Source organism: Lepidochelys kempii, chromosome 8 (genome assembly GCF_965140265.1).
Source record: "Lepidochelys kempii isolate rLepKem1 chromosome 8, rLepKem1.hap2, whole genome shotgun sequence".
In the NCBI taxonomy this organism is placed as follows: Eukaryota; Metazoa; Chordata; order Testudines; family Cheloniidae; genus Lepidochelys; species Lepidochelys kempii.
In genome coordinates this window covers 44595537-44618888 of record NC_133263.1, presented here as the reverse complement: position 1 = coordinate 44618888, position 23352 = coordinate 44595537, and the positions used below count along the sequence as shown (strand labels likewise).

The 23352-nt window shown below is 47.0% G+C and overlaps 1 protein-coding gene across 2 annotated transcripts in view; it reads right to left on the bottom strand.

Annotated features, from left to right (window-relative positions):
* Nucleotides 1-316: 316 nt before the first annotated feature.
* NOTCH2 (notch receptor 2) overlaps nucleotides 317-23352 on the bottom strand; it is a 134143-nt gene continuing 111107 nt past the window's right edge. Inside the window, exons 20-33 of one of the 2 annotated variants that reach the window (XM_073356269.1) lie at nucleotides 23015-23199; nucleotides 20779-20911; nucleotides 16205-16450; nucleotides 15331-15443; nucleotides 13833-14362; nucleotides 12648-12995; nucleotides 12226-12368; nucleotides 10957-11167; nucleotides 8205-8301; nucleotides 7593-7761; nucleotides 5237-5529; nucleotides 4670-4817; nucleotides 3946-4043; nucleotides 317-3291 (exon numbers count right to left, since the gene is read on the bottom strand). In XM_073356269.1, coding sequence (XP_073212370.1) covers nucleotides 1945-3291; nucleotides 3946-4043; nucleotides 4670-4817; nucleotides 5237-5529; nucleotides 7593-7761; nucleotides 8205-8301; nucleotides 10957-11167; nucleotides 12226-12368; nucleotides 12648-12995; nucleotides 13833-14362; nucleotides 15331-15443; nucleotides 16205-16450; nucleotides 20779-20911; nucleotides 23015-23199 — 4061 coding nt within the window. In that variant the 3' untranslated portion in view covers nucleotides 317-1944. Of the gene's footprint in view, nucleotides 3292-3945; nucleotides 4044-4669; nucleotides 4818-5236; nucleotides 5530-7592; nucleotides 7762-8204; nucleotides 8302-10956; nucleotides 11168-12225; nucleotides 12369-12647; nucleotides 12996-13832; nucleotides 14363-15330; nucleotides 15444-16204; nucleotides 16451-20778; nucleotides 20912-23014; nucleotides 23200-23352 lie in introns of those variants that run through there. The other variant, XM_073356270.1, reaches the window with a different exon arrangement.

The following is a 23352-nucleotide window of genomic DNA, read 5'->3' as shown; positions in this document are numbered from 1 at the left end:
GTTCTATCTCCTTCACAGTACACACCTCAGTGTGGGCGGGGAAGAGAGGCTGTGTGCGTCAAAAAGCATTAAACAAAAGAATCAGCAACTTCAGCCCAGAAAGGTGGCCCACGGAATGATTCCTGCCAGGGCCCTGCCTTCATGTACCTTTGAGTCAAAAATCAAAAGAAAATGCATTGTGCTCCTAACTTTACTAGGACAAAAGTATCACTCGAAATACTGTACCTGGTAAAATGTGCAGTAACTGCTGCTCAGAGAGGAGCAGACTCCCTATCTTTTGTTGGCAGCAAAATAGTGCTCAAAAATCTCTTTGGAATGTTCATTTGCAGGGATCTCCTGAAGAGGTAGAATTAATGCGACTTCTAGGAATTTACACTTCTACCCTTGACTTGTCCAGAACCCTGCAGGGAAGTGTTCTCACAGGGCAGTACAGAGATCTGGACAAGAGGAGAAGCAGCTCTGTTGTCCAGTTAAGGCTCGATGAAAGCTGGGTTTTGCAAACCCACTAAAAATTTAGAGGAAGCTGCAGTATAATTCCTACTTGTCTTGTGGGATCACACGGGCAACAGCATCACAAGTGTGCAGTTTTGGTATGTGCTGAAGCATATTGCAGAATCAATGAATCCATCTGCTCAGATGTTTCAGATGATGGTTTCTGAACTATTTGGTCTCCAACTTAACCAACTTCCAATTTTAGATGAGGTGCAACTAACTAAAGCCTAGGAAGAAGACTCTAGCATTCTTGCCTTCTAGTGGACAGCACTATATTAGGCTGTTCTGATCACCTCCAAAGGGCATAAAAGGGTCAATATGCCCTATCCCCAGGATTGAGGGTCACATTAACACAGGTGAATGGTACAAAAGGACAAAAATGCTGCATATACATGATTACAACCTAGCCACCTCATGATACAGCACAGAGAGACACAGCACCCAACCTGCAGGACTCGAGAGCACCACAGTCAAACACATTTGACTCTTAGCTGTGATACTGTGTAATGGGATCAGGAATTTTTGGTGTGGGGTCAGGAAACTTCCTCATGCTTAAGCTGAGGGTTTTCCTGAACTACGGCTTCTTTTCTGGGCAGTTTCCTCTTTGAGAAAAGGTGCCTCTGTGGGCCGGCCCTGAGCCCTGGCATTCACGGCAGAGTAGTGTGAAGGAGGGGTCTGACTTGTCTGTGCAAGGTGGGAGCATGGAGGGTAGAAGCTGAGGTAGAAGTCTGACCAGGTATTCAGAGGAGGAGAATGCCATGTAGACTTGTCTGAGAATAAGTCAGGGGCTGCCTGCTGGAAGAGTCAACATTGTACAAGCACTCCTGTAGGCAAGGGTTCAGGAGGGCCTAGGCACTGCATTAGGGAAGAGCTAGGCAGTGGCGGGAGGTGGCTCTAGACAGTTGTCCTCATGTCTATGGCGGCGATTTGGTTAATGGACAGGAGGAGTTCAGGACATTGGTCTAGGGGAGCCATGGGAGGGTGACAGCTCAGATCACAGTCAGAACCAGTAGTTGTGGGGAAAAGGGAAGAATCTGGGATGGTACCAAGGGGGTGTCAGAAGAGCAATAGGGTAAAATTACAGTTATTTGAGGTTGACTATGAGGAAGCTGTAACCAGAAGAAGGATTAAGCTGAGCAACAGTCTCTCAAAGAAAGTGGCGGAATAAGTTTAAAAGCAGACTGGACAAAGTCTAGAGAATATCATATAGAGAGCAATCACGCACTAGTCCCTGGGGAACTGGCTAGAGGTGGGCCAACACATCTTCCCCATCCCCAGCTTCTCTGATTCGGGAAGCGTAAAACCTACAGCAATCACAGTTCTTCCAACGGAAGGCGGGTGGTGGATGGGCGCATTCAGACTTTTGAACACTAAAATGGTTCTTCATTTCCATCCTGGGTGACTGTCATGGGAACCGCAGTCAGCTCAGCTTCAGCAGCCATTTTAACCTCTTCAGGCATAAACCTGCATGTTGCTCCGCTGCTGCTCTGACATATGTGCTGCAGGCCCTCGCTGGTTGCTGCCGAGGCTGGGGCTGGTGGCCACATCAGACCAATCTGAGGCAGAGTGTGGGGACGAGCTTGACCATTGATCAGGTGACTCAGGTGATGGAGTCAGATATGGGTGTTCCCCTGGCAAGTGCCTGGTATGGCTGGGAGTCCTCTCTGTGGCAGAGGAGGAGTAGCTGTGCTGAGATGGCGGAGTGGGGTACTTTCCCACTGAGCTCTGAAACTGGTGATAGGCTGGGAGGTTTGTCTGAGCTACTTGTCCATCCTGCTGAGGAATCACTGCCATGGGAAAGGAGGCACTTGGCAACTGAGCTAGATCTGGTACCTGGTACATGGAACTAAGAGGACCAGCTATATTCTGAGCACAGTTTACCTGTGCCTGCTGGGGCATTGCCTGCTGGTTTATGCCACCTTTGGGAACCAGCTGGAAAGTCATAATAGGTGGCAGTGACACTCTGGAGACTCCGCCGTGCTTCACATCCGTTTGAATCATGCCACTCTGCTGAGGCATGCTGGGGTGAGAATGCACTACCTGGGGGACCATGCCAAACATCTCATTATACTGTGATTCATTCATTTCCATACGACTCATCCATTCAGCAGAAATGTTAACCGGCCTGAGCCGATCGAGCCCACAGTTTGGAGGGGTGATTCTGTGCTGAGAAAGCAGCTGGCTGACTGAAGGAAGCATAGTGCTGGATCCACATCCCAGGGGCTGCTGCTCATGGAGGTTGGAGAAGGACATGGTGTGTGCAGCCTGTACTGATGTGGCAGTGTGCTGCGTGTGTGGGGACGAAGGTAAAACCCCTGGTGATGGCATCACGGGAGACGGTGTTGGTTCAGATACAAAAGCATGGGGGGATTCCAGGGAATCAACTGGTGAGAGGGTCACTGAGCTCTCAGAAAAATGCCCCTTGCTTTCACTCACAGATTTCTTCCCCTTCCTCTTTGCATCCTTGGAGAGATTGGTGGGCACCAGGCCCTTGGCACTTGTTTTTCTTGGCTTCTTGCTTAAGGAAGCATGTTTCAAATTGAGGAAGGATCTATTTGGGCCACAGATCACTGGCGAGAGGGCTGAGCTCAGCATGGTGCCAGGATGCCCAGAAGGGCTATGGGTCAGGTTGTACTCATTCAGAAGGTGCACAATGTCATGGTGCATCCGGTCCTGTGCCACATCTCGGGGAAGGCGATCCATGTGGTCTGTGATGTCTCGATTGGCAAAATGGTCCAACAGGATTTTAGCTGCTTCAAAACTCCCTTCCCGTGCTGCCAGGAAAAGCGGTGTCTCCTCCTGAAAACACAAAGAGGAGACATCTCAATAGCTTTTGTGATTACTGTGGATCTAGGGGAAACAATGTCGACTGAGCAAGGGGCAATAGGAGGAACTGCAATCTGTGAGTGGGGAACAGAGTTGGAATACTCCACACACAAAATGCACTACAATTCCACTGAGAGGAACTAGCCAGCACGGCTTCAGGAGGGACTGCTCAGTGAACTATGGGAGAAATAAACTCCCTGCATTGGAAACAGGGGAGTGAGAAGGGAACCAAACAAGAATACAGTCAGCAAAGGCTTGTGTGGGAAAGAAATGAGCCCCCAGCTGAAAGAATGGCCTGTCGTTAGACACTACTGGAATGTGGGAGACCTGGGCTCACCTGTGAACCAGTCTGAGTCCTGGCTAAGGGGGAGTGAGAAGTGGGACTTGAGGCCAATAAGAGCTTCTGGGTACATGGCACTTTTGAAGAGTCAGGTCACTTAATTCCTAAGTGTAGATTTAGAAGCCTTGCTTCAAGCACCTAGTTTTGAAAAATCTTGGCCTAAATCATTTCCAACGGCAACAGCCCAGCTGCAAAGCATGGAGCTAGTTGGAGAGAGACGGGGCTGAGTGACCAGCGGTGCAGACCATGTGTGAAGGGACACCCCTACTGAGCATACACAGCTGTACCTTGTTGTCCTGCATGTCTCTGTTGGCTCCGTTTTTCAGCAGCACTAATGTTGCCTCCACATTGTTAACAGCAGCAGCCCAGTGAAGAGCAGATTTACCTATGGGGAAATTCAGTCCCTTCAGCAATAAACCAATGAGCAAAGTGGGAGAGGTGTAATACAGCATGCCCAGGGAACAGCTGAGCCTGGCAACCTACAAATCTTCCCAGTACAGTAGTCAGCCCTGCAGCCTCCATGATGTGCTACACCTTGGTATGACCACCTGTGATACACCCATCTGTCCCCACAAAGCTGCAGAAAGTCCTAGCAGGCTCCCTCCATGACACCCAGAACCGCCAGGCGCGTTGCAGAAAGTCTCAGTCCAACCTCCCATGAGACTCCATCTCACTACATGCAATGGGACAGTCTCTCTAGGAGTCTCATGTTCTGTACGCTTGTGAGATGCTGCAGAAAGTCTCAGCACAACCGTCACCACTGTCCCCCCGCACAACTCTCCTCCATACATTTCAGGCATCTCCAAACAACCCACCCTATGTTGGCCAGTCATTCTGCAGTGTGCTGCACTTAATCACTACAAAACCCACCTGTACAGGATACCCTCTACCCTGTTTATTCTTCTAGCTCCAGTGTTATCAACAGTGCAGGTTTTAGCGCTTTGTTCCCATTCTACACCCTGAGAAATGGTCTGAATACAGAAGCCCTCAACCCCCAAGGCCCCGCAATACCATGATCATCCACTGCATTGACATCAGCCTGACAGTTGATCAGCTCGGCCACCATTCCTTCCACAGCCAGTCGGGCAGCCAGAATTAGTGGGGTTGTGCCATCGTTCATCCGCACATCCAGGTCCGTCACTCTGTTACGGATCAGGATCTGAGGCACAGGGGAAGGGTGATTTTTCAATTCCATTAAGAAATAAGACTGAGAATTAATGAGAAACTTCAGAGAAATGTTGTATTCATGTAGCAATATCAGGGCTGAAATATGAGGACTCAGAATAGGCAAGATATTAACAAAAAAGCAAGTGAAAACTGAATAATTACGTGCAACATAATTACGTGTGTGTGGAATCCTGAGTTACTAATATCAGAAAAAACTAGACCTACAAAGAACCTTCATCCTTTTACCCTTGGTCCAATGCATTGCTCACAGTCTGAGAGCAGCATGGCCAAGGACACAGTACATGCCCAGATGCATCCTTCTGGGTGGGCAGGCAGATGTGCCATGCATTGCAGTTGCCTAACGCCACTATCTCAGCTAGTGTCCTAAAAGGGATTCCTTAAATGGTTTACCTGGAAGACACCCTGTGCATCGGCTGCCACAGCTGCATGAAGGGGAGACCGGCCCATGTTGTCTCGTGCATTAGCATCAGCACCAGCGTCTAGTAAGCGTTTTGCTGCATCTGCTCTTGAATAGCGGGCTGCTAAATGCAGTGCCATCTCCCCAGTACGGTCTGTTTGGGCTTGCAGGTTGGCACCTTGATAAATCAAGTCTGTTATTATATTTGCTGAAGAATCTTCCATTTCTTCATCTTCGTCAGAGCTGCCCACACGGAGAGATGCCAACATGAGTGGAGTGCACCCATCTGCAACAGAAGAGAAGTTTGAATGGTAACACCTGCATAACAGCAAAGGAAAGCAGATTGTGCCTGTTCCTAGCACCATAGATCCTCTCCTTCTGTGCACTTGCACTGGGCCAGTGACAATCCCTTCCTTCCACGTCGGTGCATGCAGCTCCCTTTTACCTGTTCGCGCTGTGTTATGCTGTTCACATTTGGAAGGCTTTCTTCCCAACCACAGGGCTAGGAACTTAGTTCAAATGAAAGCTTAGAGACTGCAGAATCTGATTGTTTAGGCCCCATGCTCACCAAGGAAACTTTCCTGCTCATAACTGTTTCCCACTTAGTAGCTATCACGGGGGTCAGAAAGGAAATATGATGATGTTACAACAGCAATAAAAGAAGGGGGATCCAATAATCATTACAATTGATGAAAAGATTTCCATACATTTGGATGAGAAAACTGGACCAGGCCCTGAGTAAGAACGTCCCAGAACATGCCGCAGATATTACAGTATACGAATGAAAATGATCTTTAGTGCTGTACTAGCCAGAATAAAAGTCAGAGCCAATTCTCTTGCTCCCAGGAATCACTTCAGCATAGAACAGATCACACAGGGCCATGCAAGCTGATGAGAGAGCTTCAACTAACCACTTCAAAGGCCAGCAGAACACTCCCAGTGCATCTAGTCAACCGGGAAATACTGGAGCATAAGGGGAAAGTTTCTTCCTAAACTTAAGTGATCACTTGATGCTCTAGTTAGGAGACTGCCAGTAACAGAAAAGATGAAAGTCACAAGGGCTGTCTGAGTTATGGTGACCAAAACTGATCTCAGTTCTCAAGGTGAGGACATATCAGAGAACATAAGACCACTACAGTATCAGCTGTAATATTATTCCTCTGTCCCTAGGAGACAGCAGAATGTCATATACACACAGCTGACCAAGGCTGCTTGTTAAGTAGATGTCTTCTTGTTTGTGCAGATTAATGGTATAAACTCATGCTCTAATGTCAGAAGGAAATCCTCCCCCCAACTTCTACGCAGACTACATGCTCTTGTGGAGTATAACCCTGCTCAACAGCCTCTCAGCAACTGCTGGCACAGATCAGTGCAGTAACACCGCTACCAGACTAGATGAGCTCTTGGTCATAGGCGCAGAAACTAGGGGTGCAGGGGATGCTACAGCACCCCCAGGTGTTACGTGGGGCCAGTAGCCCCACACCCAGGCCTCCACTCCCCAGCCCAGGGCTTGGGTCCCGGCTGCCAGCCCTGCTTCCCGGCTGCTGGCCATGTGCCTGGGGTCCCCCTCCCAGGGCTCTGCTCTTGGGGTGCTGGCCCCGCTCCCTGGCCACTGGCCCTGTGCCCACGCACATAGCTCCTGGGGCTCTGCTCCCAGGGTCCTGGCCGCTGACCCCACAGCTGGGGCTCTGCTACTGGCCCCACATGCAGGGTCCTGGCTGCAGGCCCCATGCCCAGGGCTCCACTCCTGGCCCTGTGCCCGTCCCCAGCCTTTGCTCCCTTACCCCTGTCCGGGTCCCCCACCTCCTGGAGACACGGCACTGCTCCCAGCCCCAGCCGGGGAGAGCACGCCGACAGGGGTAAGGGGGCTGGCTTTTAGCACCCCCACTATTAAAGGGTTCCAGCGCCACCACTCTTGGTTATTTCCAGGATAGCAATTCATCCTTCATCTCTGCTGCAATGGTACCTTGACCACCGCCTCTGGGAGTTTTAGTGCCTTAATGGACTTTCTAGACTGTCTTTATGTATTGTTCCTTGTCCTACCATTTTCTGATACCGTCAATTCCCTTCCTTTATTTCACGCTATACTCCAAGCAATGCAGACCACGAGTCTGTCTTCCCGGAGTCTTTTTTCTAGACTGCATAGTAGGTCTCTCTCTCTCTAGCCTTAGCTCTTGGTCAAACTTTGTGTAATTTTGCTGGTGTCTCTGCATGTTCTGCATCTTTACCCTGCATGAGGACTACAAGTTCTCACTGTTTTAGGTGTGGTTGTTCTAATGTTGGGAGAAGCTGGCAGGAGCCCCGGGGAGAGTTCTCTTTTCATAGTGCTACAGTTTACTCCAGACTGACCTGGACCTCTGACATTGACATCCAGCCCATCCACTTCCTGATCCTCCTGCGGTGGTGTAAGGGCTAGAGATGGGGTCCTACAGATGTCAGCTGCTTCTAGATGTTGCTGTGTCCACTGGCGCTGATCTACCTGCTCCTCTCCATCTGACAGCAAAGCTTGGTCTTCAGCCTGCACAGGGAAAATAAAAGTTTATTTCAAAACCCAGTCAAATAGCAGCAGACACTTTCAACACTGGTTTTTAAAACAAGCGTCTCCATTTACACAGCGTGGCATTCTTGAAGTTGAAGTTCCCACTGTGCAAGAACTGACCTGGATTTACAAAGAGATTAGCATTGCCAAAGCTTCTCTTTTCTCCTTTAGAGTCTGGAGGTCTGTACAGGAAGGGGCTCTGGCATGAAGTGATTTTGTTCCTGTTCTGCACTGGAGCAGTTACCCTGATTTTAAGATTTGCGGTTTGGACAGTGTTAACTTTTAGAAGGTTTTTAGATGTTCAGGATTAAGGGGGTATTTTGTGGGAGGGGCATGTTACAGAAGTACCAAACCTTATCCCAGGTAGAACAAGAAGAGTCTCAGTGGTTAGAAGGCAGTGTTCAATGCCTAGCACCTCTTACCTTTGCTCTCTTAGGCAGAGGTCCTCCATTGCCAGTCCAGTGCTCGCTGGGACTGCAGTCAGTCAAATTACCCTCTGTAGCTTGAACAGACAGATTCCTAAATAAATGGGAGAATGTGTGTCACATTGCAGACTGACAAAGTGAGAGCGGGATCACTAACACTCTAAATTTAACTAGTTGTGTGTATGTGTGACGGGGCATCTGCCTCACACTGGCTGGTAAGGGGTTAATGGAGCCCTAGGGAGGCTGTGTGGAAAGCAGACAATAGGAGAGGGGCTGTTCAGAAAGCAGCCAATCAGGGCCGGACAGGCCCATATAAGAAGAGCTGCAGGGCAGAAAGCAAGTTCAGTTGCTCCCTGGAGCTCAAGGAGGGAGAATTGGCTGCCTTGCAGGAGGAAAAAAAGCTAGCACTTTGGACAAGATAAGGGGAGTGAGAGCAAGCTCCTGGCTGACTGCTAGCCTGCTGAGGCCCTGAGGTAAGGACGAAGATAGTGCTGGGCTGCGGGGAAGTGGCCAGGGAAGTAGACTAAGAGGTTGGAAGGGATGCAGCATGTGACTGCCATCTATAGGGTCCCTGGGTGGGGAATTGGAGTAGTGGGTCCCTCCCCCACTCGCCACTGAGGAAGTGGCTGGACAGTCAAACTGTGGTACTGTCCCCCAGAATGGGGAGCACAGTGTATGGCACAACCGGAGGGCTGTGTCCTGAAGAGGATGCCGTGGTCCTTGGAGCGACATGGGTCCAGAAGCAGAAGTGACAGTATGTGAGGCACCACAGAAAGAGGGCACACTGGCTAGCAGTGCTGATCCCTGGGACGGCCAGCAGGCGGTGTCAGACTGGTGAGTCACACCCTGTCACACGTGGTGGAGAATGTGGGCAGATGGTCACCCCTGATATAAGGGAAGGATAGAGGCTGCGGGGACAATTGCCCATCACAGAGATTGCAGAGACTATTTGAGAGACAGTGGAGGTGGAGACACAATGGAGATGCAATATGTGGAAGCATGTTTTGCTTAGGGCTTATATACCCTCCTAGACTGGACTTCAAAGTCCATGCCCCTGCGAAAAGGGGCCAAAAAGCAGCAAGGGCAGCTTCAAGTCCTGCTGCTCCAGGTACTCGAAACCCAACAGAGACAATGGGAGGCACAAGAGTACCTGCAGACCTATGACCCAGTTAGCAGAGCAGCAGCTGAACCTATTCAAGTTGTTGCGAAGGGGAGTCCATAGAAACTGCACGGAGCAAGAGGGGATGCAAGGCACCTGGAACAGGAGGCTAGGAGGATTCTATGCCTGTGGGCAACAAGTACACTGGAAGGCAGAGTGCCCCTACAGGGATAGGGGACTGAAACCTCACCCAGAGAACAGGAGGAAGGTAGGACCCAGGAGAGCCCCACCTGTGGGGAGAACAAGGAAGGGATGGGCGTGTTGGGCCTGTGAGCAACAGGTGCACCTGCGAAGGGAGTGTCCGGACCTCAGCTGTGGCGTCAAGACTGGCCCCGGGGAAGCGGCTAAGCAAGGGAAGGAACATGGGAGGCCCATGGCCAAAAGGAGGCAAAGGGCTTCCTGTTGATGCCATGAGGAGGGCTGTGTAAGAAGATATTACCCCCTTAGGAGAAGGTGGATTGAAAAGGACTGTGTCAGAGACTGCCCAGATGGATGAGGCAGGGAGGACTGTGGACCTGGTAGTATGGAGAATAACATGACTGGGACAGAGGGAGCCTGACCTGCTAAGTGGGAAATACTCTCCTAGATAAACTTTAAACACTCTTTACATCTGATTTAATCACCCTTGCAAAGGTGGCATCCATAGCCTTGCATAACAGACTTCCATTGAACTGGAGACTGGTAAAGGCTTTTTGCCATCTAGCCAGGGATGAGATCTCAGAAATTGTCCTGCAGCAAGCAGGCTGGAGACCTGGTGGAATCCAGAGTGGCCCTTATGAGGGGTAGGATGTAAAATGGGATGAATGCAGATTTAACTTCAGATCTGAAGGTGGTGCAGGTCTCCTGCAGCAGTGTGAACTACCCTGCTGACTACCGACTGAGCTCTTATGAGCCATTTGCCCAGATATGGATACTCCTGCAACAGATGAGTCACAATCGCTTCCACGCACCATGTCAATACCCAGTGTGCAGGGAAGGATCTTGCACTGTTCATTTCTTGCCCACTGAGAACGTGACATGTTTCTTCCATTTTGGGAGGTAAAAGCAAGCACTTTTAAGGCCGAGGGCCTAAAACCCACATGGGGCTTGTAAGCAGGGATTATGGTGCACAGAGAAGCCACACAGAATAAGACTTTCCTCAGTTATTCATGCCATTTGGAAAAGGCCAGAATAGGGGCTAGGCTATGATTTTTTTTGTTGATGCACAATCACGCTTCATGATTTAAAATTCACAGAGTCAGACACCAACCCTGATAGGTAACATCTAGTTTATCCCCTAGAGTGTAGTGCAAGACTGTTACCTACAGTGGGTTTTCTGGTGCTTTATGCAATCTAGTTTTAAATTTATCCATGGGCTGGGACTTCCATCTGTGACATTATATGAGTTATCAAATGAAAGACCATCTCACCTGAACATCTGAACAGAGAAAAAGCATGAGAAATTTTAGACTGACATGTAAATTCACCCCACCCCCCAAAGTTTTAAGTACCTTTAATTAGGGACTTATGCACTACATGGTGGTTTGGTTGGCTCCCAAAAACCTAGCATGCATTAGCATAAAGGCATTCAATGACCCAGTAGAGACTTACTTCAGTCCAACTGCATCTTCCCCAACTGGCTCTCTGCGCTTGTGGTTACTGGGGTCCCGGCGTAGAACAAAACCCTCCGGAAGCCAGAGGGAGCCATGCTTGCGCTTTCTCTTTGCCACAAGCACACCCAACAACAGGATGAAAAGGATGATCACAGCTGCCACAGCAAGTAGGTAAAGCAACTGGGTTTTCTTTGGTAGCCATGGTTCACCTAAAAATCCCAATTAAAATACAGCAAGGTAAGTGCTTTTTTGGAGAGCAGCCTTCAATCCTCCTTTGCTCTTTTTGTACATAGGGTTTCCTTCTTCATGAAGGCAGTGATTTTTCTCTACTTCACAGTGGGTTTAGAACAAAGGACGCCAAGGCCTTAGGAAGTTCAGACTCTGGCTATGCACAGTAAGTTCTGACAAGCCAGTATAACTGTACAATGAACACAGCACTTTCATTCTATCGTCTAGCCTTTGTTATATGTTTTTCAGAGTGCGTTTTAAAAGGTTGTAGGGCTGCAGAAAGCAAATTCTGAAGAAGTGTAACACTGCTTGGAGTTCATGAACAAGCTGCACACGGCTTCATGAACAAGATCTTCAATAGGTGCACTCAGTTGTTTTGACGAAGATCCTGTTCTTTTTAAAAAGATCCTGTTCTTTGCTCATCTGGTTCAAGATATCTATTCCCAAATCAAGTTTGAGAGATCAGATTTTAAAGTCACAACACTACTAGGTATAAAGAAGTTGTTTCTGGTCAAGTGCTGAATCTTGTAACTAGGGCTCAGGTTCTGGTGGAATCTAGGGAAATTCTGATTTGGAGAAGAGGAAATTTCTGGCAGGCTGAATTTTTATTAAAGGCGCCTATTTAAATATCAGCTCAGGGGGGTTGGAATGTTTGAATGAGTTCTAGCAGACAGATGTGATGGTCAAAGGTGTGTGACAAATCTCTCACAAGGCTCTGCAACTTATCACCTCCACATATGCATTTTACAACTCGTTTTACACTCCACACTATAAAATGTAAAAAAAATTCATCACATGAAGTGTACCACACATGCACATAATGGCCACACATACCTGTAAGGGGGGGGGGGGTCAGTAAATTAGCCCGCAATATGACTAAGTTTTTTGCAGGATTCAAGAAGCTGTATTTGAACAGTAAGGTGCAGGCAGGTGTTGAAGTGCTAATCAACAATTAAAACGTGCCATTTCATACATTAAATCAAGCATTTACTTCTTTCATGAGCCAGACATATCCCCCATCTCTTCCAACGTTACTTACTTTGGACAGACACAAAGGGGTAGGGCAGCATGCCCTTGATGGCCTGAGCTGCTAAGAGAGCTGCAGCGGCTTCTGTGCTCTTAAAGCACTGGTCTGAATCTTCAATACATTGGCGATTGTCAATTTCCAGGAACACCTTTGTGCTGCAGGAACAGAATTAAAGTGCAGAGAAGTAAGCAAAGGAAGAGAGAATTGGTCCTTCTAAATGGTGCATCCCTAAGTTAAAATTTAGTCTCCCAGGTTAATTCTTCCAGCCTAGCATTGTATTTAGATCTCCAACAATCTCCATAGTTTTATACTTCTCCTGTGGCAGAACATAGACATATTTTAGGCCACAAATACTGCATACATCTGAGCACACCTCACACCCACAGTACCTATCAATACAGTCTCACTAGTGATGCACAAAGGAATTCACTCACCCAATGACCTCCTGTTCAAGTTCTCTGGGCTTGCGAGTGCCCGAGAGCGATCGCCGACTCCGTGATGCCAGGCTCTCCCCATAGTACGGGTACACCATGGGGTTTCCCTGTGAGTCCAGTTTTATTCTCAGGTTGGTATGAAGAAGGGATCCTAAAGTCCGCAGGAAACTGCGGGCATCACTGAGCAGCTGATCGGGGGGCATCAATACCACAATAATAAGGGTCCCTTCTGCCAGTTTCTCAGCTTTGTCACCAGCGCAGTCCAGGCCATCCCAGCCACACTCCTCACTGTTACAGCCCTGGTCACAGCGCCTGTCTGCATAGTGATCTGCACAGTACTTATCATACCTAGGAGAGGGGCATGGGGTTACAAACAGCAGCACACCAGTGTTTCATTATACCTCTAGTCTGGGGCCTGCAGAAGAGGATACAAACCTTTCCCCACTAGCTAATCAACTCCAGTCTGGGTTCAGATTGAGGAGACGACTGGAGGGGCTGTGGCATATCGGGTAAGGTATTTCACCTCTGGGGTGAAGCTGGCCCCAACTCTGGTTCTGAGTGGGTGGAGGAGATGTAATACCTGTAGGTCATCTGGTTTCGTTAAAGGGAGAGAATTGCTCAGTCCAGTAAACGGTCCTGCACCCAGCATAGGGATCAAGCGACTGGTTACCATGGCAAAGCTGCAGCACCTGCTGCCTGCTAGTGATTAGAAAGGAGCACCCCAGGAGTTCAGCTGTGGGTCTCACTCCTGTGCCAAGTTTGTATGGGGTAGGAGTCAGAACACGAAAAGACACCTATAAGTTCATTTTCCCCAGGACCTCAAGAAACACTCTGCTCTGGTTGGAGGGGTTTGCTCTAGTTTGAGTTTCTTTGGGAAGTAGGAGAGAGGTGCAGACTTTGCACTATGTTCAGTAAGCTGCTTTGCATGCGGTGTCACTGAGCAGACTATGTAACTTTGCCCGTAAACACACATCTTCCAAAAGTTATTTCCAAAGAAAGCTGAAAAACGGATGAGAGAGGGAGAGTTCTTTGATGCGGAGGGCCTAGCGAGGGTGCAGAGAACACGCGCCCTTCCCAGGGCTGCGGGGGGAGAGGCAGCACAGGCCAAGCATTCAAGCTGTTAGAAGCACTAGCGAGAACTTTGTGTTAGTTACAGAGATCTCAGCAGTCAGGAGCAGGCCTTACTTGCATAGCTTGCTATTCTGCTGACACCTGAAGTTGTCGAAAAGGCACTCGGGTGTGTTACAGAGCTCGTCGCACTGGCCATTGAAGTGCTGCCAGCAGTTCAGCGAGGAAGAGCATTTGGCCCAGGGATCCTCCACTGTCAGGGAACAGTCACCTCCATCCCACTGGCAGGCGTGCGTGTTACAGTCCTCGTCGCAGTAGCCATCTTTTGCTCTTTCTGCACAGTGTTGGCCCAGACAGCCCAGAGGCTGTTGGCTGGGGCGCACTGAGTGTTCACACTGGCTGCCTTCAGACTGATCTGGACACTGGCAGTAGTAGTAAGGTGGCTGAGTCCTGGGATAGCAGCTTCCACCATTCTGGCACGGCGCACTGGCACAGCCTGTACCAGTCTGGCATGCCGTGCCAGCTGAGAGCTTTGGGCAGTAACATCGGGGCCCAGAGGATGTCTGGATGCATTGCTCCCCTTTCTTGCATTTCACTTGCCCACAGGCACTGTGGCTGCCAAACTCACATTTAAACCCAGAATAACCCTATGAGAAAAGTGGGGAGATCAGACTGATTAATGTTCTTAGGGCTGGTGAAGAGATTTTGGTTATGTCATGCACAAGGGTGCACAAACATGAGTTTATCTATTTCACAGACCCAACCCCCATGTCAACTCCTGTATCCCTACCCCAGGAACTTGTGGAGCTTTCCTAGATCTAACCACAGACACACTGGTTCCTGGAACCTCCAGGACTTTGAGCAGAAAGCCCACTAAGGAACTGGTCCCTACACCAAGAAGCTTATCTATCTGGCCTTGCCTTACAAGTCCATAGTGCACCCTTGAAGTGCATGTGCTATAGTTAAGGTTGCAAGACAATCTCCATCAGAATCTCATTTTCTCATAAGATAATTGTCAAGAATTTTCACACCTTTGGGGCTGACATTTCCCAGGATTGATCACTGAATGGAGTTGCGTGTGTACCTGGTTTTGACAAGCTGGAACACATTTTCTTTTGTTTTTTATTCATGAAAAGGGCTTAGTGGAGTTCTGTGTAAACAAGTACTCAACGGAGCAGCAAAAAACCTAACACTAAATGTCTAAAACTATCTTTAGGACAGAGAAGTTGGCTAAGCTTTCTCAGAAGGGTACTGCTCGGGATGGGAATGGCAAATCTCAGCTTACCACCTGTGGCATCCAGAAGGAACTGACTGGTGGGTGGGGCTGCACGCCTATGCTCAGCTGGGAGGCACATGGATGCTAGTGCAGCTCCAATGGACACAGCTTCCCACAAAGTTCAGAGGGTGCACACTTCCCCTACAGCAGGGATCAGTGCTCGCCATACTCAAAGAATAAGCAGTTTGATGGATGCTTTGAGGATCTTTGCGCTGCTCATGAGCGGACACTAACTGACGGGGCTCACTACCTGCTGCCACCGGGACTTACTGTACAATAAAGCCAGAAAATGTGGGGATGTCTGAGCTAAAACATGCCGTGTAAGGGCATGGCACTTACTGGAGGACACTGGCAGATGAACCCATCAGGCACGTGACTGGCAACAGCACAAGTACCACCATTCTGACAAGGCTGCTGGGGACACACATCTGTTACGGTCTCACAGCGACGACCTGAGAAGCAGACACACAAGGGAAGGAGAGCACACACAGTTAAAATCAAATGGCTGCTCAATCCTCCCTTTATTTTTCAAGAAGAGACACTGACAAAAGATCCTCCACCAATCCGCAAGCGTCATTCACTCTGTGATTCTAAGTGTCCCTGAACTGTGGCACCTGGGGTGGAGCTGCAGAACGCCCTCTGGACAGTACCTAGCGGTACAACGTAGCTCGTGTTCCACATTCAATTCTGGCCATATCACCAAAATGGTATCAAAGAATTGGCAGCAGTCAAGAAAAGGGCAAAAAATTTGATCATGGATTTGGATGGAGCGATTTATGGAGAAAGTTAAATATGTATGGCTTGTTTAAGATGGCAGTGTTCAGAGAAGTAGAAATGAGAGTTGTGCACCCCTCAGATAATTGTAAACACTAAGGAGGGAAAGGATTTAGGGTAATGAATTGGGAAAAACTAGGAATATGAGATTAGGATAGATGAGATGAATATCAGGAAAGATGAATATCAGGAAAGAACTTCCTGGCAGTGAAGCGTATCAGGCTGTGGAATTCTCTCCAGCGGTATTTACGGAAGTCCCATTGCTCTAAGATCTTAAAACCAGACTGGCTAAAACAGCAGAAGTCTGTGGGGTGAACAATCATGGATTGTCATGGAAATGGACCGGATAACCTATCAACTCCTAGAGAAGGGCAGGACAATAAGGATAATGTTTTGATCAAGTCAATGGGAAACTGGGATAGCATTTCCAGATACTCACCAGTGAAGGCACTGCGGCATATGCATGTATAATCATTGACCAGCTGAATGCAGTCTAGGCTACCATGAGGGCTACAAGGGTTGGAAAGGCACTCATTAATATCCCCCTCGCAGCGCTCGCCTGCAAAGCCTGGGAGACAGTGGCACCTGTAGCCCCCAATTTGATCAATGCACTGTCCTCCATTAAAGCAAAGGGGTCCTCCCAGATCTGAAGCACAGTCATCAATGTTCTCCTCACAAAGATGGCCTGTTAAAACAAGTGAGAGAAACCAAACCCTCAGGCATCACGGCCTCATTTCTTATAGTTAATTAAGTTACCAAAGTTGACCTTCCATTTAATACCAGATTCACCTCGGTTAGGATCCCTGCCCAATGCATTTACTTCAGCCTCAGATCATCCCCAATGAATGTGTGGGTTAGATCGAGCCAGGTCTCAGTGGCTTTCGTTTAATTTAGGGTTTATATATTTTTTAGAAAATTTGATTTAGTCCTATGGTTGAGGAATTATCTTTCAAAGCGATTGTTTGCTGAAACTGCCAGACAGTTCTGTATTGTCACTTGAAAGGCTAAAAACTACCAATATTAATTTAGTTTGATGGTAACCCTGAAACCTGATGACGAGAGTTTGGATCAACATACTTCAAATCATCAGCAATGGAACAAGTTGACAGAAGTGTCTGTGGATAGAATACAGACTCACGACTGGCAGGGCACCACTGCTGGGCATCTAGGACAAGCCTTGGACATTGCTAGGGATGGTAGTTCCATAAGTTCCCCTCAGCAGCTTGTTCTGTTTAACCTATTCTATCTGAGGGTCAGACACTGTAGGGAAAGTGTACTAAATCCATTACTGGTTCTGCCTCAGATAATAAGATATAGGATTCAGCTGAAGAACCAACCCGTAACTAATCCAGTTGAACCATATTTTCCTCATGCTTTACACAGAATACTCCAATTTATGTAACTCACTAGAATCTTTGCTCTTTTGTAACACCCTGATATTACTGACTCATTTGTTATCCACTATAAGACCCAAAGGCCAGCCAGCATCCCAGTTTTTATTTGGGAATTTGGCTATTCCTTCCAACATGGACCATTTTACTCATATAACTAGCATGCATGCCCCGCTTTTATCCATTAAACTTGTGACCCTAGCAAAAACCTGGTTTGATATGATGTATTAGTACCTGTTGCAAGAGGCATGAAAGGACGAGAGAACGAACAGTGGTGATGAAGGAAGCCAAAGAGCCTAGGTGAAAGAAACTGTGATAGGAACACAAACAAACAGAATCCACAAGAATTCTTTCCTCCCTAGCACTTCAACAATGTAGTTAATGCTGCATACCCTTCACAGGGGAAGAAGTTAATGGGGCAAGAAATGTCTGCTCTCATATGCAAGCTTGTATTGAAAGCTATGTTTTGAAAAACAGGTGACAAAGAAGAAGCCAGAACGGAAGTAGTATGTTGTTAAACCTTAACTCTACTATAATGCAATTTTGTTTAAGAATTTCCTTTAGGGACGTTCCATATATGAAGACTTTAAAAAAAAGAAAAAAGAGAAAAAAAAAAAAGAATTCTACCATGTACTCTCTAATGGGTTCAGTAGTAGCAACCTTACATTTTTTTCCATTTAACTTTTGGGGATAGATTCAGTTACAGCAGCAGATTTGAGCCCCACTGGAGCAGTGAAAAGTAGCTGCAGTGTATTGGTCAAATAACAGAAAGCAGCTGCAAATCTGACTTATCAGAACAGCACAAAGAAGCCAGAGTGCACTGCTGCACTGGGCCCTTAATTTGCAATTAAATTGTAAATGAGGGTCGCCGGAAGATGCCCAGAGCGCTCTGCGAAGCCCAAAAGCTCGTGACTGGGACTGTCTCTAATGCAAACCTGGTGGACCAGACCTCAGTGGATCTGTAAAAGATCCTCACAAAGGGGGCTGTCTCTGAATGGCATCGCTCAACAAACAGCCTGCCTGGGTCTAAGGTTGTGTGCCTCTGAACTCATTCCTTTGAACTCAGAACTCATTTTCCTTTGGACATTTTCCTCAGGATTAGCCACTCAGCAGCATCTGCAAGTTAAAGAACTCCAAGAGAATGTGTATGAACTCAGATACACAATGTCCAAAAAGCAAGGCTTGAAAACAGCTGGTATCTATACATACGTTGTACCAGCAACTCTGAATGAAAGCTGAGCTTCTGACGATAAAGGGCAGGTCTGCTCTAAAGAATTATTTCAGTATAAGGAAGGAGGGTGATGCTCTCCCGCCAACATAGCGCTGTGCACACGAATGCTTATGTCGGTGCACCCCCGAGTGACAAATTTTGCTGACATAAGTGCTCATGTGGCCTGAGTACCTTTCCCAGACCTGAAGAAGAGCTCTGTGTAGCTCAAAAGCATCTCTCTTTCTCCAACAGAAGTTGGTCCAATCAAAGATATTATCTCCCCCACCTTGTCTCTCTAAGTATCTAGACAGGCAGACAAAGGCCATGTCTATATGTACAGAGCTGTAGCAGCGATACAGCTGCACCGCTGTAGCACATCTGTCAAGGTTCCCTCCCCACTCTGAACTCTAGGGTACAGATGTGGGGACCTGCATGAAAAACCCCCCTAAGCTTATTTCTACCAGCTTAGGTTAAAAACTTCCCCAACTTCCACAAATCTCGGTTTGTCTTTGGACTGAGGTATGCTGCCACCACCAAGTGATTTAGACAAAGAATCAGGGAAAGGACCACTTGGAGTTCCTATTCGTACAAAATATCCTCCCAAGCCTACACCCCCTTTCTTGGGGAGGCTTGAAAAATAAACAAGGTGAGCACAAACCAGACCCTTAGATTTATAGGACACTAAAAACCCAATCAGATTCTTAAAAAACAGAACTTTATTATAAAGAAAAAAAAGTAAAAGAAGCACCTCTGTAAAATCGGGATGGAAGGTAATTTTACAGGGTAATAAGATTTAAAAAAACAGAGGATTTCCCTGTAGGCAAAACTTAAAAGTTACAAAAAACAGGGATAAACCTCCCTCTAGCACAGGAAAAATTCACAAGCTAAAACAAAAAATAAACTAACGCATTTCCTTGCTTTACTTACAATTTTTGTAATCTAGATGCTTAGTTCAAGTAGGGCTTTGGGAGATGTATTTTCCCTGTCCTGATTCCTCGCTGACCGGATAGAACCAACAAAGAGAACAAAGAAAAAACCTTCCCCCACAGATCTGAAAGTATCTTCTCCCCTTATTGGTCCTTTTGGTCAGGTGCCAACCAGGTTACCTGAGCTTCTTAACCCTTTACAGGTAAGGAGGGATTTTATGATACCCTTAGCTGTATGTTTATGACAACATCTGATGAAGATGCTCTCTGCCAATGGTAGAGAGTTCTCCCATCAGCAGAATAAAACCACTTCCATGAGCAGCAGAAACTCTTTTGCCAACACAGTGCCGTGTACACGATTGCTTATGTCGGTGTAACTTATGTCACGCATGGGGGGGAGGGTGTTTTTTCACACCCCTGAGCGACATAAGTTATGCCAACATAGCCTAATACTTAGGTGTATAGGATTGAAATGCAAAATGATCTTTGAACTGGAGTAATGGGCTGAAAACAATAAATGGAATTAAAAAAAAATATAAAGTGGTTCACATAGGAATAAGTGATTATCTAGACTGGGGATCCTTGCTGGGCACTCATACTAGTGTGTGATCTGAGTTGGAGTAGAGTTTAATAACACACAGCAAGTGGTTTATGTAGTTATATAATCCTGTTTAAGGTCTGAGTCATCTATTCAGCTCTACCTGGCACAAATTTGGCCTTACCTGGAGAACTGTGCTCCAGTAAGGGCATCACATTTCAGAAAAGAAACTGAAGAAGATTCAGAGGAAGATAAAAAGTTTAAAACTGGTTTGGGAAACAAAATCTATGCAGAAAAGCTGAATGAACTGGGCATGTTTAGTTTGGAAAATGACTAAGCAGAGAAATATTTGCTGACTAGTGAAAACATTTGATCCCATGTGCACTTTATAACACCTTTATCTATATCTACTATGGCAAAACTAACAGTAGTAGCTTAATGTACAGCAGGGAAAATGGAGATTAAATTGAGCAAACGTTATATCAAACACACTATCAATGGAGGTTATGGAATCACCATCACTGAAATATACAAGCTTGCCAACTATTAGATGACTATGGGGTAATCAAAATCAGTCTGGTTGCAGTGGAACAAGTTAGACCAGTTTTGTTCAAACTTCCTTCCCAAAAAGGATTCCGCGACTGAGGTTAAGTGGAGGCTGAAATCTTAAGAACTTGAAGAAGAAAGGACACTGGAGTTATGCAAGCACTAAACACACTTTTTACACAGCTAATACCATCCTGGTTAAAATAGTCCTGATGTTATAATTTATCCAGTTCCTTTTTTAAAGGTAACAGGGAAGATGTGTGTCTCTCTCAGGCACTCAGAGCGCTTGACTTGACAGCCCTCTTCAGGAGGAAGTACAATAAGCCCTGGGGACTCTATGGCATTAAAGCCAGTCTACCAGAACAGAAAGTGACTCTTTTACATAATTGCTGAATTTCCTACCCCGAGTTCCTGGTGGACAGGAGCACATGAAATGATTGACAAGATCAATGCAGGTTCCTCCATTCTGGCAGGGCTGAAACTGGCATTCATCCACTTCATACTCACAGTTGACTCCTTGGTATCCTGGCGCACACTATCGGTATAAAAACCAAACAAGTGTAAATAATCTTCACCCAGAATGAACACAGTAGCATACTCTGAGACTGACATACCCTAGGCTAAAACAGGACAAAATACTCTGTGGGCCAAATGCTGCCCTCATCTGTTGCTGTGCAACATCAATGATTTCAGTGGGACAGCAGAGGTAACCAAGCACAGAATGTGACCAAGGAACTATTGAACTCCCCACTGAATGTCTGAAAGTGAATGATCTTGTTCCTGTGGACAGCTTACAGAATGCACATGAGAGAGGCAAGGTAGGTGAGGCGATATCTTTTATTGGACCAGCTTCCGTTGGTGAGAGAGACAAGCTTTTGAGAGCTCTTCTTCAGGTCCAATAAAAGATATTACCTCCCACACCTTGTCTCTCTAATATCCAGGGTCTGACACTGCTACAACTACATTGCATACAAGAATCTCACATGACACCCATGGAACTCCTGATTAGATTCAGCTGCTGTAGAAGTTGACTTGTGTTTTAAGTGTTATGTAAATGCAAACCCCTCAGGAAACGTGCCTCCAAGATCCTGCATGTACCACCATTCTCAAGGGCCTGGGAATGAGGGTTGGACACAATAACCTCTGGAATCAATCTACACAGCCCTGTATATTGGCCATAGAGGTCAGGGAGAGCACTTGGAGGCACTTCCCAACCTGGGAAGCAAGTGAACCCCACTTCCCTAGCAAGATGAGTATAGGAAATTTCGTAATATGTTCTAGTTTCTTTTCATGTAATCACAAAAGTTAGGGATGGGAGAGGTGAAGAAATCCATGCCTCTGGGGGCATAACATTTTAGTAACTAGCTACCATATCGTCTTATACTGAATACTGCCGGAAGGTCCTTCTGAAGTGTTGCCTCCCTCCCTGCCAGTATCCAAGTTTCAACTTATTTTCAGATGTATTAGCTGTGTTTTTCCCCACATCAAACCTTGTTTTGCTGTTTGACCACATTTCTAATAGCTTTAGAGCTCTTTGGACTTTGATTAACTGGTACATAGAACTCTTCCCGTTAAATATAATCGGAAAATGTCATTAACATGGCACTTACTCTCCCCTAGAAGGAGAAAGGGCCCAACACCTTCCTCTACCCTATGAGGGGACACACACTGCTCTTTAATTGCTTATAGTTCAGGTAATTGTCTTGGGTATGTCTTGTGCATACCAAACACAACTTGAGTAAGGGTATGTCTACACTTGCAAAGTTTTTGCACTGTAAGTTTCACTGGTGATAGGGAACCGGTGAAAGTAAAGCACTGGTTTGTGTACTCACTTAATTCCTCAGGCATCAGAGAGCATTTACATTAGCAGCACTTCCATCGCTGATGAGAGCTGCACTCTAGGGCAGCTATCCGCAGTGCGGCTCTCTCCAGTTTGACGATGGGTCTTGTGGGAAGGGGGGGCGGGGGTGTGATCGCGGGACATGCTGGATCCCTGCACAGTCTCCTCTCCCCAAACACTGATCAGCTCCAGCAGCTCAGCATGGCTCCAGGCAGGGGATCCTTTGCTCTCTGGAGCAGGCATTGTCACCTGGCCAGATAAGTGAGCACTTGCCAAGAAAACAGGAAGGGGAGTTTCAAAGTTCCCGGGGCTTTACAGGGGGAGGGGTGGATGTCTGTTTACCTAGCAGCAGAGCTACTGGCCAGAGTGGTCACCTAGGCACTGTGGGATATCTTCTGGAGGCTAAAAGCTGTGCAAACAGGAAGAATGTGTCTTCACTTGCACATCACCACAAAAGCATCACCGGTAAGAGCTGTACACCTCTCCTGGAGGTGGTTTTCTTTTTGTGGTGAAACTTCTGAGTTTCACTGCAAAAAGTCACTGGCAAGTGTAGATGCTCTCATGGTTTTTGAGCAAAAAAGGGACTTTTGCCACTTTAAATGGCAAGTGTAGACATGCCCCAGGTCTCAGTGTTGTTTGGAAAATGATCAGATACACTTGCAAAGGACCTGGTAACCATTATGGGAAACAGATCACAGTAAAAATGATAGGATGTGAGTGAAGATTTGTACAATGAAAATGGAGGTGAGTAAGAGCTAAGCATCTTCCTTTTGTCCCTTGTGCATCATCCAGCTTTACCTCACACCGATATCCCCCGAGATAGTCACTGCAGGTGGCACCATTCTGGCATGGATTGGAGGTGCATTCGTCCAACTGCTCTTCACAGTAACTGCCAGTGTAGCCCATGCGGCACTGGCAGCGATGACTGTTTCCCACATTAAAGCAAATGCCGGAATGCTGACACAATTGGTCTACGGGGACTCCTAGAATAAAAATTAATTAAGCAAAGTAAGCAGCCATCTCAAAGTAACATTTCAGAAAAAAAGCTCCCAAGTGCCCACATAGTCGCGAGTTCACCTGGGAATACTTACAGCTAGACCCAACCTACACAAAACTTCTATACCAGGAACTATTTG